This window comes from Humulus lupulus, chromosome 3 (genome assembly GCF_963169125.1).
Source record: "Humulus lupulus chromosome 3, drHumLupu1.1, whole genome shotgun sequence".
NCBI classification, from domain to species: Eukaryota; Viridiplantae; Streptophyta; class Magnoliopsida; order Rosales; family Cannabaceae; genus Humulus; species Humulus lupulus.
This window is the reverse complement of record NC_084795.1, coordinates 150,147,611-150,161,119: the sequence shown is the minus strand read 5'-3', so window position 1 is coordinate 150,161,119 and position 13,509 is coordinate 150,147,611. Positions and strand designations below refer to the sequence as shown.

At 39.7% G+C, this 13,509-nt stretch overlaps 1 protein-coding gene across 1 annotated transcript; it reads left to right on the top strand.

The window, feature by feature from the left end:
* On the top strand, positions 1-1,447 carry LOC133821402 (protein EXPORTIN 1A-like). The gene is made up of 5 exons (XM_062253717.1): positions 1-247; positions 319-401; positions 825-963; positions 1,082-1,150; positions 1,230-1,447. The coding sequence occupies exons 1-5, from the start codon at positions 125-127 to the stop codon at positions 1,320-1,322; spliced, it is 507 nt and encodes a 168-aa protein (XP_062109701.1). The 5' UTR covers positions 1-124; the 3' UTR covers positions 1,323-1,447.
* The last annotated feature ends 12,062 nt before the right edge of the window (positions 1,448-13,509 follow it).

The window sequence follows — 13,509 nt, the reverse complement described above, 5'->3', positions numbered from 1 at the left end:
TCTAGTTTTGTGTTCCCTTCCCCACCTGCAACTTTCTCATTTTGACAAATTGGTTTTTTCTACTTTGTTTGGTGAGTTGTATCTCTGTTTGAAGTTCTATAATCAACCCTAATTTGCTTCCTCTATGTTTAATGTACAGATTTTGAAGCATGATTGGCCAGCAAGATGGAAAAGCTTTATTCCTGATCTTGTTTCAGCTGCTAAAACTAGTGAAACAATTTGTGAGAATTGCATGGCTATATTGAAGGTTTCTCTCTCTCTCTCTCTTAAACTATTGAGAATTAGTTGGCACTAATTACTTGAATATGTTTTCTTCAGCTTCTAAGTGAAGAGGTGTTTGATTTCTCAAGAGGAGAGATGACTCAAAGTAAGATAAAGGAGCTTAAACAATCATTGAACAGGTAGATAATTTATGTTTTTTTTATTTTTATTTCATTTTGGGATGCATTTCATGTTTTATATTGTAATGTTTCATGAGTGCTCTTTTTTTTTTTCCTTCTGTAGACTTATCATTTGCTTATAATTATATATATATTAAGGATAGTTCTTTTAGATATCCTTTGATGAGAAGTCATTACGCACTTTTTAAGTTATTTTTATTCACTATTATACACATATTTTGATACAATGTCTTCCGGGTGAACTGCCACCACAAAGTCAAGTGATCTGATCACTTATCTTGGACTACTGATAGTCACGTACTGCCAGTTCATAGTCATCATATATTTGGCTTTTATTTTCTAATTGGCATGTCACATGTTACCGTAATGATATGTTTATGCATTTTTCCAATCTCTCACACATAATGTGATTGGTTGTTGCAGTGAATTTCAACTCATTCATGAGCTATGCTTATATGTACTATCAGCCTCTCAAAGAACTGAGCTTATACGTGCAACACTCTCCACATTGCACGCATTTCTCTCATGGATTCCCCTGGGATATATATTGGAGTCTCCATTGGTATGTGCTTTGCTTGATAGATGGTTGTTGTATTGCCTTTGAATTTAATACTTAATAACTTCCTTAAAAGAGTAAGTACATTTGAGCAAAATTATGATTGTGTTTGTTTATGTAACAGCTTGAAACGCTGCTGAATTTTTTCCCCATGCCATCGTATCGGAATCTCACTCTTCAGTGTTTGACAGAGGTGTGTTTGTATGCTGATTTAGTTAAGAGTTGCTTCAAAACTGTGCCTGGTTCTCATAGTTCACTGCACTGGTGTTTAGGTTGCAGCACTTAATTTTGGAGATTTCTACAATGCCCAGTACGTTAAGATGTACACCATATTCATGAAACTGTTGCAGGTAGGTCCGAAATGAAATGCTTATTGTAGTACTATCTTTGGTTGGCTTACTCATCACATCATTGTCCAGTTTTTTCTTTTATTTAATTGTATGTCTTGTTCCTGTGTTGCTATTAATATTTTTTTTTCTTCCTTTTGGTCAGACCACGATTCCTCTTAATACAAACATTCCTGAGGCTTATGCAATTGGTTCCAGCGAAGAGCAGGTAAAGTTGTTTTTGGCGCTTCAAAATTTAATGAAGACCATTTTTTATGTGTTCGCTCAATAATTGTTTATTTCTGGCAATGTCTTTTTTTTTTTTAACTTACCTATTCTGCAGGCTTTTATTCAGAATTTGGCTTTGTTTTTCACTTCATTTTATAAGGCAAGTTTTTTTCTTTTTTCCCTTTATACTTTCTTGATCTTAGTATTTACCACGTTTTGTTATATTTATATCTCAATGGCCATCCTCTTATGGCTGTAAGTTATGGTTCATTTAGTTGTAGAACAGGCTTAATGTGTCAATAAGGCACTGCTTAAGGGATTTAATAAGATAATATGGAATCACATTGTTTCCTTGTCAAATATCAAAGATTTGAAGTTGCTGTTTAAATACATTGCAACATTCACTGCTTAAGGGATTTAATAAGATAATATACAATCACATTGTTTCCTTGTCAAATCTCAAAGATTTGAAGTTGCTGTTTAAATACATTGCAACATTTACATCGTTCTATCCTTGTGCAGTCTCACATTCGTGTGCTGGAAACTCCTGGAGAGAACATAGCTGCTTTGCTCATGGGTGTTGAATATCTTACCAAAATTTCATATGTGGATGACACAGAAGTTTTCAAGGTACCAATATTTTAGTAGTCTAGACTGGAACAGTGTTCATTTCTTAATTTAAAAGTCCTATGCTAGGATCTCACTATGTTTCTAGCAACAACAGTCTATTGGTTTAAGGTCTATAGGGAGCAGCTAGCGAAGAATAACTCCAGCTTAGCTTATCATATTGTTTTTCATAGGTCTAATGAGTAGATAGGAAAAACACTCATATTTATGCTATAATTTCTTACTGTATTGTATATGCTCTATTTTCACTTTACTGTTTTTCCTGATTATATTGTATCATATATACTTGATTGATCTATACTTCTGCTTTTTCATTTTGATGGTTTCTAGAGCTTATTGACTAATAACTCATAGCTTCAATTGTTTCAATTTTGTTTTTCTTTTCTATAATAAATTGTTGCTTAGACTTTGTGAGTCAGTTAGAGAGTGAGATGGCTGATGTGTTGTAAATCATTAAGTACTATCTTTGCTTAGACTTGTCCCTCCTTAGTGACTACCATTGGTCTATTTTGCCATTTCTGTCCTGTCTTCTCTGTGGAGCCTATTTTTTCTTAAGTTTTCTTAGTTCTGTTTCTGCTCTGATGCTGTTCTATTTGTTGTCAGCTTTATTCTCTCTTATGTTTTATAGGGGTGTTGTTATGGGAAGTTTATGGTCTGTTACTTGTCATTTTTTTGTAGTTTTCACCATGTTTCCTTGTTTTATGTTTCCCCTGGTTTTGTTTGTCTTGAAGTTGTCCCTCTGTCTCTATAGTTTCTAGTTTTTCCTAGTGATTTTGTTGTCTCTGTAGCTTTATAATGGTTTGTATAAATTATATATATAAAGGACTTCTTTTTAGGAATTTTGTTGCAGCAAGTAAAATTTAATCAAAAGAAAAAGAAGGGAAGATTTCAAGTGCTAATAGAATAATTAGTTTCCCTTTGAAGCTTGTGTTGTTGTTCAGTAATTTTCCCTCTTTATTTGTTTATTAATTATTTATAATTTTGCTATTATTTGTTCTAAAGTGCATTTTAGTTTTTATGTGTTATTATAAAAGAAGAAGAGAAAACTTACTGTACCACTAATTTGAATCTACATCTTTGTTTCTTTTTACCCTATGCTTGCTTTTTTCTTTATGCCCTTAAATCATGAAGCTTTCTTGCCATGGAAACATCCACCCTCGCTGCCCTAGTGGATATTGTTTGCACATGTTTTTCTTAAGCTATTTTTGCAGCTAATGTTACTAATTGAGGTTCACTAATTGATTATCATATCTAGTATCAAGAAAGACTACATGCTAACATTTTCTTGTGCAATAGTGACAACTTCTTTTATTCATACATTTTTCTTTTTTGGGAGTTTCCAACTTTCATGTTTCAGCTATATTAGGATTGATATTTAGTTAAATATAATACTAATATGTTTCAGTTACTACACATTGTATGTATGTATGTACGTGTGTATATGGTTTTTCTCTGTTTTCTTTTGATTAATTTTTAGTCATTTTATTCAGCTCTCATTTTGCTCATTTTTTGTGGAAAATTTTGTAATTATTATGCAACTTATATGAGCATAGAAGAGGTCTCTTTGACTAACTGGATTAGAGAGTGATAGATGCCAAGCTTTTGAACTATTACCATACTGTTTATTTGACTAAATTTTGCAGTGTTTTAAAAAATTTCAGAGCAACATCATGAGGAGGTTTGCCTTGGAAACCTGAGGAGATTTCAATTTAGAGAGCTTCAGATGGCAACAAAAAACTTCAGCAGCAAGTACTTGGTTGGATGATGAATTGAAGGATGAAGCAAGTTTCATGCATGGTTTACTTTTGTGTGTTTTGTAATGTTTCTGTTTTTCATTTTTAAAGTAAAAAATGTTCAAGATTATATTACTTTATTATGTTATGCTTTCAAATTTAAGTTAGAACTAAGATCTCATGAATTAGATATATTCATGGTTTGAATTAGTTATTGATTAATGTAATACTTGTGGTTTATCAATCTACTGAGAATTACATTTTATGATTAATTTTGTTTTTTTTTATCAAAATACAATAATGAAAATCTTTTAATTAAAAAAAAAACCTTATAAGTATACTTATCAAAATAAAATTTAAAATATATTATCCACACTAAAGTAACAAAATTTTATTACTAGACTTTTAATATGTTATGATTTAGAAACATATTATAAGCGTAAAAAATCGTTATGGTTTATATAATATAACAAATTAAAAATGTTATCAAAATAATCAAATGTAACAGTTGAAAAGTGTTATGAAAAAAGTACAAGATTAAATTTCAAATTTATAACCAAAAACTCTATCTAAATGTTATTATTTCAATATTATAGCACCTAAAAATGTGTTATTGAATAGTTTAAGATAACATCGAACATAACATTCAAAAACTGTTATAGAAAAGACTGGACTTTTAATAACAGGGGCTATGTTAGCATTTTCAGAAGTGCTATCAATAGTCCCGGTTAGCAGTTTTTAAGTGTTATGAATACTGTTTTTTCTTGTAGTGGTTAGCGCCCTCAGGCCACACCCTCCGTTATCCCACTGACTTCGGCCTGCTTAAACCGAGCTCAGTGAATATCAAGCTGTCCTCAGCTACCAGTGGCCAAGCCGCGCCCTGTGCGCAATTATTGTGTACGGCACCCTTAGGCCGCTATCACATGTCCCATGGCATAATACCATCATTGACATAATACAAATATCGGGAGCACCTAGTCCCGTCACAAACATATAACCGGGTGCAATTTTCTTACCTTTCGATTCGCTAGCTTTGATCACTTGACTCCTTGAGCACGATCCCTCTCGAGCCCTAGCGCTCACCTAAACACAACCATAGGTCAAAGTCATCACCAAACCTCAAGTCCAAAACCTAGCCTCGGGACCAACCCCAAGCCCCCCGGGAAGTCCTAGTTCCACCAAACAAGGTGGTGGAACCAAACCCCGAACCCTTGGTCAAAATCCCTTGAAAACAACCCTAAAATCCCTTTCTGGAAATAGGGCAGCCCTACAAGCAGTAGCAAAATCCCCCAGGAAGCATGGCCTAGCGCTGTAGTGCTAGTCACAGACAGGCAATACCTCAATTTTCCTTCCTGCGATTTCCTCGAACCAAACTCAACCAAAACTTCTCTGAACCTTCACCAAACTCAAAAACAAGCTTATTAACACATTCCACTCATCCCAAGCACCCCAAATACTCAAAACCCAAGCACATGCATCCCTAACCTCAAAATCCACCATAGCCACTTCTAGACTTCAAAACTCTGCAGAAACCAGTCAAAACATCAAAGTTAAAAGCTCAAAGTGTATACCTTTGATGGAAATTCGACCTCAAGTTGCCTCTAGTCCTCCTTGGCTTACTCTTCCTCAACCTTTGGCTCCAAATTCCCTAGATTTCCCCATCAACACAACTTAGATATCTTAGCTGAAAACCAAAACCAGAACTGAAGGAACTACAAAGTTTTACCTCAAGTGATGGTGTGTTCTTGCTAAGCCTTTCCCACTCTTCAAGCCTAGCTTAGGATTTTTGTTGCCCAGCCTAACCCAGCTTCCCTCTGAGTTTTTCTCCAAGAAGAATGAAAAGAAATGGTGAGAGAACCACAAACTAACTCTAGGAGAACTACTCTATTTTTCCTTCCTTTCTTTTTCTTTCTTTTCCTTCTTTTCTTTTCAGACTTCTATTACCTTCTACAATTCCCACTAAGTATAAAGCCTTAACTTATCTATCTCTGAGAAGCCAATTGACCAAAATGCCCTCCCTATTAATTCTAAACCCTTTAATCCACTTAGGGGCATTTTAGTCATTTTACCCGATTCCCGCTAATTCCTCGAGTGTCTCTAATATTTTCCGCTTACCTCCTGATACCCAATTAATCACCAATTATATCCCTCGATGTCAAAATAGACTCCAATATACTCACTAAATTCCCATTTATACCCCCAGGCTCACCCCGAGCCGGGTATAAATCCTCGCCATGACTTTTTCGCTAATCTGCTCACTAGGATCGTCTCGAGTCATAGATCACAGATATATCCACATAATAATGTGGTCTCAATAGTTATCACATATATATACACAGTTATGCCCGCAACTGGCCAAAATTATGATTATGTCCTTCTGACCTAATCAGGGCTTACATGCATACTAATACACATAGTCATGCATCTCGAATATTCAAATAGTCATATAACATGCTTTAAATCATAATCATGCATTTTACTCATTAAAGTCACGCATAATTCCCATTATGCCCTCCAGGCACACTAATCAAGGCCCTTAAGCCTTATTAGCGAATTTGGGTCGTTACACCATCTTTCATACAAGTACGTTTCTTCAAACCTTTCAGTTGTTGATACGCCATGCAACACCTATTTCTAATTTCTGAGTTCTTGGAGATTTTTTACTGTTCTTGACTGAAACTTTATTGGGGAAATTGGGAATGTTAACCGATGCTTGAAAGGGTGATGAAACAACGTCTTGTAGGAGTTAAGAGCCAGTTTGATAGTCGAGATTGTAGATTTAGGGCGTAAAATCGAAGTAAAAATTTGATTTTTAGGCTAGTTGAAAAATTGGGTTTTTCCCGCCCCTTCGGAGTTGAAAATGCTTTTTTCCTGAAAAACTTTTTACTTCCGCTTTTCAATCTGTTTTTCAAACTGCTCGTATAGATCTTAGCGTTTTCTCTAGAATGCTGCTGGCCGTATAAAAGCTTAACTTTTTATACGCGAGCAACGTTATTCTAACTCGCAACACAGATTTTTAGGCTTTACGTTCTCACCTCCCCCTTTCTCTGTTCGCATCATTTCATGCAAGATCCGTGGGGAGGTGAAAGGCCTATCGACGACGACTTGCTTGCCCAGTTACTTGAAGACGAGGAGCATCTGTTGCTGTTAATACCAGAAATTCCTTTTTCTCGAACCCCACCCAATAGACCTCAGTCAAACCTTCCAGCCATGGGTAGAGTAAAATCCACTGCCCAGAAAAAGAACCCTTCAAATCAGCCTGCTCCTCAGGCTGGAGTTCCCTCGACCAGTGGTGGGGAAAGAACTATCCCTCACCCAAACATTCAAACTAGCGCTTAGCCTCGAAACGTCCTTCAACCAGATGCTGAATGGTACGTCACCCCTGTCAGCCGGGTTACGATCAGGATGATCACTAATTATATTAAAAAAATACGGACTTCCCGGGGTGACACTAGTTCAACCCACTCAAGACCAACGAGCGAACTTGCCTGAAGGTGCCTTCAGCGCCTGCTTGAGGTACCACATCGAGGCAGGAGAGACGCTGCCTCTTCATCCTTTTTTCCAGGGGGTGGCCAATTACTTTGGGGTCGCCCTTTTTCAAATAACTCCCAATGGATATAGAATGCTTGCTGCACTCTATATCCTCTATAGCCACAAGAAATGGTCCGTCCCCACACCACATGAGGTCAACTATCTGTTCGACCTAAAATCAAACCCCAACCAAGAAAACACGGGGTTTTTCCACTTTTTTCACCAGGAAACAGGTCACACTTTCCTGACTAACACCACTTATATCTCGAACGTGGGGAAGTACCATCTGGAGTATTTCCTGACGACTGACATGGTCGCGAACAACTTGGTCTTCACTCGTTTATCTTTCTTCAATTTTTTGCTGCATTTCCCTTAGAAATTTAGTGCATTTCAAGCCCATGGTTGCGATCAGACCCTACTCGAGACATGGACATGTGATCAGCCCTCCTGGCCAGCATGACCGACATAGAGAAAAGTGTCAAACAGCTAGTCACCGAGGCCAATCTGAGACTGGTCGGCCTTTTGGCCCCTCATCAGGATGTGAGGGAGTCAACAGCGGGGAGTGCCACTGGTGGAGAGGTTCCCGAGCAGCACCCAGACGTGTCACAACTCCCTCCAAGGAGGGCCACTGGAGTGACAATCAGGGAACCCTCCAGCACCCCGCGGGCTGCTGCTTCCCCCGCCCCAATGGGAAAGGGAAAAAGGAAAGCCACCAAACCTCTCGAGCCCCTCGATGAATCTTCAGATGAGAACGGTTCTAATCTCTCGCTCTTAGATAGTTTGCCAATTCCCTGTCACTTATTTGACGGGGACGGCAATTTTAAGTACGCTCCCAATTTAGATTCAGACTTCTTCATGCCAGAGAGTGAGTGTAACACTAGTAGAGTATATAATGTAGCGACCAGTAATGATAGCTCGGGTATTTCACTTACAATTTTCTTTGTTTCTTTTCCTATCATAACATACTCAATTGTTTATACTATCTCACTGTTCGTGTATTTGCTTTTCTTACAGACATGGACTCTGAGAATGTGTTCGACATATACAGTGCCCCCGAGGCTCCCGAAGCTCCCTCGAGCAAGAAGAAAATGAGCAAGAGGCATCCCGGGGAAAGTAGTAAAGCATCTTAGGCCAAGAAAACTCGTACTGCAGACCCTCTGATAGACGAACCCTCAGCAAATGTAACACCACCTTCTTCTCCTCTCGAGCAGCAAAATCCCCATGCTCCTGTCGGGTCGACACCTTCTCCACCGACCCCAACCGACCAGACTTAGCAGGCTACTCCTGTTTCCATGGGGGGCATCATATCGAGTCGTGCCTTGAGATTGGTCAAAGACAGGGTGGCCAAAATTTTGAAGCACGAACGTTGCTGAGAGGCGATGGCTTCGACAAAGACGATGGACGTCGACCAGATCTTAACCCGCGCATTGAATGAGTTCGCCAGTGTAAGTTATCTTTTTTTTTGTAGAGACAACCCCTTTTATATTCTATAGTCAGTCTAACCTTTGCTCTGATCTCAGGCAATGCTAACCCTTACTGTCGGTCAGCTCCGCTCGGGTGCCGTCACCGAGCAGTCCAGGACTTTGGAGCAACGGCACATTGAAGAACTCAAAGCTGCCAAAGCGAAATTCACTAAGCAGCTTGAGGCAGTGCTTGGGGAGAAGAACAAACTGGCTGAGGAGTTGAGGGAGAATCAGAATGCTCTAGACAAGGCCGTCGAGCAAAGGGACAATTTCAAGGAGTCTAACCGCGTCAAATATCGCGAGGCCAAAAAGCTCGAGCAGGACTTGATCGCGAGTAGACAAGAGACTACAACCTTGGAGGGCTGGATCGAGAAGCTTGAACAAGCCAACTCTAGCAATTTGGAAAGGTACAAGAACGCCACGGTTAAGTGTTTCTATGACTTCTGGAAACATAACCAAGAGGCTGACTTCAGCTACCTTCCTGAGCGCACAAGACATGCTGAGATAGCCCTGTTGCACTGCTCGGTTGGCAGAAGAAGAGAGAGCAAGGGTACCTGCCTCGCCCGAAATCTCCTTGGCAATTGGCGTGGACGGGGCAGACAATGAAGCTACAAATGTCATGGACCAAGGCACCCCTCAAGATCTTTCATCCTCGTAGTCTGCTATTTTTCTCTTTAATTTTTCAAGTACACGACCTACAGGTCGTGATGTAAAGACACTTATTTTCCAGTTGACTATTTATTGCTGCATGGGCAGCTTTTACTTTTAAATGAACAATTACATCCGAGCAGCGACTGATCGCGGTGTAAAAGGATACATTTTGATATTATAATATATTTGCATCTTATTATAACATCTGTTTGCATGACCAAACTTAGCATAGTACTTTTGTTTGATTTAACATAATACAAAATTTTGAAAAATACTCTAAGTACCCTAGCATGCTTTCACTTATTTTGCTCATGGGTTTACATACCTTTTGATATGCTTTGCTTACTAGATACCTTATATGCGCCCCAAGTGATTGAGGAGCTTTAGGTCCTTGGTCACTTGCCTTGACCAAAACCTGTTTGAACAATACTGCTCGTAGCAAAATAATTAAAATTTTAATACAACAAAACAACACACATAATGAACAAATACTTGTATAAAATACAATAATTGGCAAGAATGACTGGCTGAGCACAGTCCCTTATATTTCTCGTAATAAATGGACAAAATGTGTCTGTATGAGTAATCAAAAAGATCTTACACTTATAAGCAATTAGTCACATAAAATGACCAACCATTTTTCATACAAGCCAATCCTTTAAGAAGGATTGTTCATTGATAGTACTTGCGCAGGTGTTCTCCATTCCAATAGTGAGGAACGAGATCTCCGTTTAAGTGAGCAAGTTCATAGGTGCCTGGGTGAAGGACTTCTTCAATCTGGTATGGCCCTTCCCAATTAGGACCGAGTACTCCAGCAGCTTGGTCGCGGGTGTTTAGGAAAACTCTTCGAAGTACTATATCTCTGACATTGAATTTCCTTTCTCGCACTTTAGAATTGAAATAACGAGTGACTTTTTGCTGGTACACAGCTACTCGGAGTTGGGCTTGCTCACGCTTCTCATCGGCCAAGTCTAGGGATTCCATCAGTAGTTGGTTGTTCGAGCCTTGATCGTACGTTATTCTGCAATGCGAAGGAGGATCTAACTCAACAAGCAACATAGCCTCATATCCATAAGCTAAAGAAAATGGAGTATGGCCTGTTGCTGTTCGATGGGAAGTTCTGTACAACCAAAGGACTTCAGGAAATTATTCTGGCCACACCCCCTTAGCTTCTTCTAGTCTTTTCTTCAGTGTATCCTTTAGCATTTTGTTGACTACTTCAAATTGTCCATTTTCTTGGGGATGAATGACTAAAGAAAAGCTCTTGATAATGCCATGCCGTCTGCAAAAATTCGTGAATAAATCACTATCAAACTGGGTGCCGTTATCCGATACGATTTTCCTTGGCAATCCATAGCGACAAACGATGTTTTTTATCAGGAAATCAAGAACCTTTTTGGTCGTTATGGTTGCGAGCGACTTGGCTTCAGTTCATTTAGTGGAAGTAGTCGATGTCAACCACAACATACTTGACACCGCCCTTCCCTGTGGGCAAAGATCCGATTAGATCTATGCCCCAAACTGCAAACGGCCACGGACTTTGCATCTGTTTAAGCTTATTGGGGGCTACTCGTGGGATTTTGGAGAACCTCTGGCACATGTCGCACCTCCACACAAACTCCATCGAGTCTTCATTCATCGTGGGCCAGAAGTATCCTTGCCTCAGGATCTTTTTTGACAAGCTTTGCCCCCCAGCGTGGTCTCCACAAAAGCCTTCGTGTACCTCTTTCATTAATTCTTTGGCCTTTTCTTTTGGAATACATCTGAGGAATGGCATTGAGTATCCCCTTCCGTACAAGATTCCATCGACCAGGATATACCTAGAAGCTCACCACTAAAGGGTCCTAGCTTTGTTTCTGTCTGTTGGTAACACGCCTTGCGTCAGATACTCTATATATGGTGCCATCCATGTATCCGCCATCTGGATTACCATAGTGGTCTCCTCTGCTTGGATGCTTGGCATAGACAGCCGCTCAACCGGTACTATATTCAGAGTATTAGCGTCCTTGCACTTGCTAATTTGTCCATAGCATTAGCATTGGAATGTTGGTCGCGAGGTACTTGCTGGAGGGTGTATTTGTCGAACTAAGCCAATAAATCTTTTGTTTTGTTTAAATAGGCAACCATCTTTAAACCTCATGCCTGGTATTCTCCCATGAATTGATTCACCACTAGCTGAGAATCACTGTAGATGTGAAGCACATTTATATTCATGTCCATAGCTAACCGCAACCCAGCGAGTAATGCTTCATACTCGACCTCGTTGTTAGAAGCAGTGAAGTCAAACCTGATTGCGCAGTGAAATCAATGCCCTTCCGACGTTATCAATATCACTCCTGCTCCAGTGTGGCACTCATTAGAAGAACCATCTGTAAATAATTTCCATGAGGGAGCTTGGTTTTGACACTCATGCTCATTAGGCTCTTCAATTTGCTCGCTATCTGTAAGTTCAGTGAACTCTGCAATGAAGTCAGCCAGGCCTTGCCCTTTTATTGCTGCTCGTGGCAAGTAAGATATATCGAACTACCCAAGTTTGACTGCCCATTTTAACAATCTACCCGCAGCCTCTGGTTTTTGCAGGACTTGTCGTAGAGGCTGGTCGCTCAAAACCGTGATTGGGTGAGCTTGAAAGTAAGACCACAGCTTCCTAGAGGCCAAAATTAGGCAATAGGCTAGCTTCTCGATGGGCGAGTGCCGCTGTTCTGCTCCAATTAGCCTTTTGCTTACATAGTAAACAGCCTTCTCCACGCCTTCATCCTCCTTTACTAAAACGGCACTAGAAGTATACTCTATGATTGCCAGGTAGATGAACAAAGTTTCCTTATCGACCGGCTTTGACAGGACGGGTGGTTGCGCCATGTGAGTTTTTAATGCTTGAAAAGCCTGCTCGCACTCCTCCGTCCATTCAAACTTTTTGTTGCCTCTAAGTAGATTAAAAAATGGAACGCACTTATCTGTTGACTTCGAAATTAATCTACTGAGAGCGGCAATTCTTCCAGCTAAACTTTGAACATCCTTAATCTTCACTGGCGATTTCATATCGATCAGGGATTTAATTTTCTCGAGATTGGCTTCAATTCCTCTCGAGTTAACTATAAATCCCAAGAACTTCCCTGATCCTACTCTGAAGGAGCATTTAAGGGGATTCAACTTCATCTAATATTTGTTCAAGACGTTGAAGCATTCCTACAAATCCTTTATATGGCCTTCTGCCTTCTAGGACTTGACCAGCATGTCGTCGACATAGACCTCCATGTTTGTGCTGATCAGCTCTTTAAACATGTGGTTGACTAGTCACTGGTAAGTCGCACCATCATTTTTCAAACTGAAAGGCATTACTTTGTAACAATAAAGCCCTATATCAGTCCGAAAGCTAGTGTGATCCTCATTAGGGGGATGCATACTAATCTGATTATACCCAGAGTATGCATCCATGAATGAGAGAATATCATATCCTGCAGTGGCATCGACCAACTGGTCGATTCTTGGGAGTGGGAAACAATCTTTGGGGCAGGCTTTATTAAGATCTACGAAATCCACGCACGTGCGCCACTTGCCATTCAGCTTGGGAACTAACACGAGATTAGAGACCCATGATGGATAAAACGCCACCCTGATGAACCCATTCTCCTTCAGCTTTTCGACTTCTTCTTTTAAGGCCTTTGATCTATCTTTGTTAAGCAGCCTTCTTTTTTGTTGCACCAGTGGAAAACTCTTGTCGATATTCAAGACATGGCTGATGACTGCAGGGTCTATTCTGACCATGTCTTTGTGCGACCAGGCAAAGACTTCCTGGTTCCTCCTTAAAAATTCCATCAGTGCTTGTTTTGTCGTTGTCTCTAAGTTTTTACCGACTTTCACAACCCTGGTCGGATTTTCTTCATCGAGTTGGACCTCTTCAAGGTCCTCGATAGGTCCAATTTCCTCCTCAAAATCCCCAAAGCAAGCATCCAAATCTCTATCCTCACTTTGGGCAACACCCTATTTGGTGAC

Excerpts from the sequence above, each read along its gene's own strand:
- LOC133821402 (XM_062253717.1), top strand. The coding sequence starts at position 125 with ATGTTTAATGTACAGATTTTGAAGCATGATTGGCCAGCAAGATGGAAA. Across the intron at positions 248-318 it reads ATTGCATGGCTATATTGAAG|CTTCTAAGTGAAGAGGTGTT; the intron begins GTTTCTCTCTCT and ends TGTTTTCTTCAG. Across the intron at positions 402-824 it reads CTTAAACAATCATTGAACAG|TGAATTTCAACTCATTCATG; the intron begins GTAGATAATTTA and ends TGGTTGTTGCAG.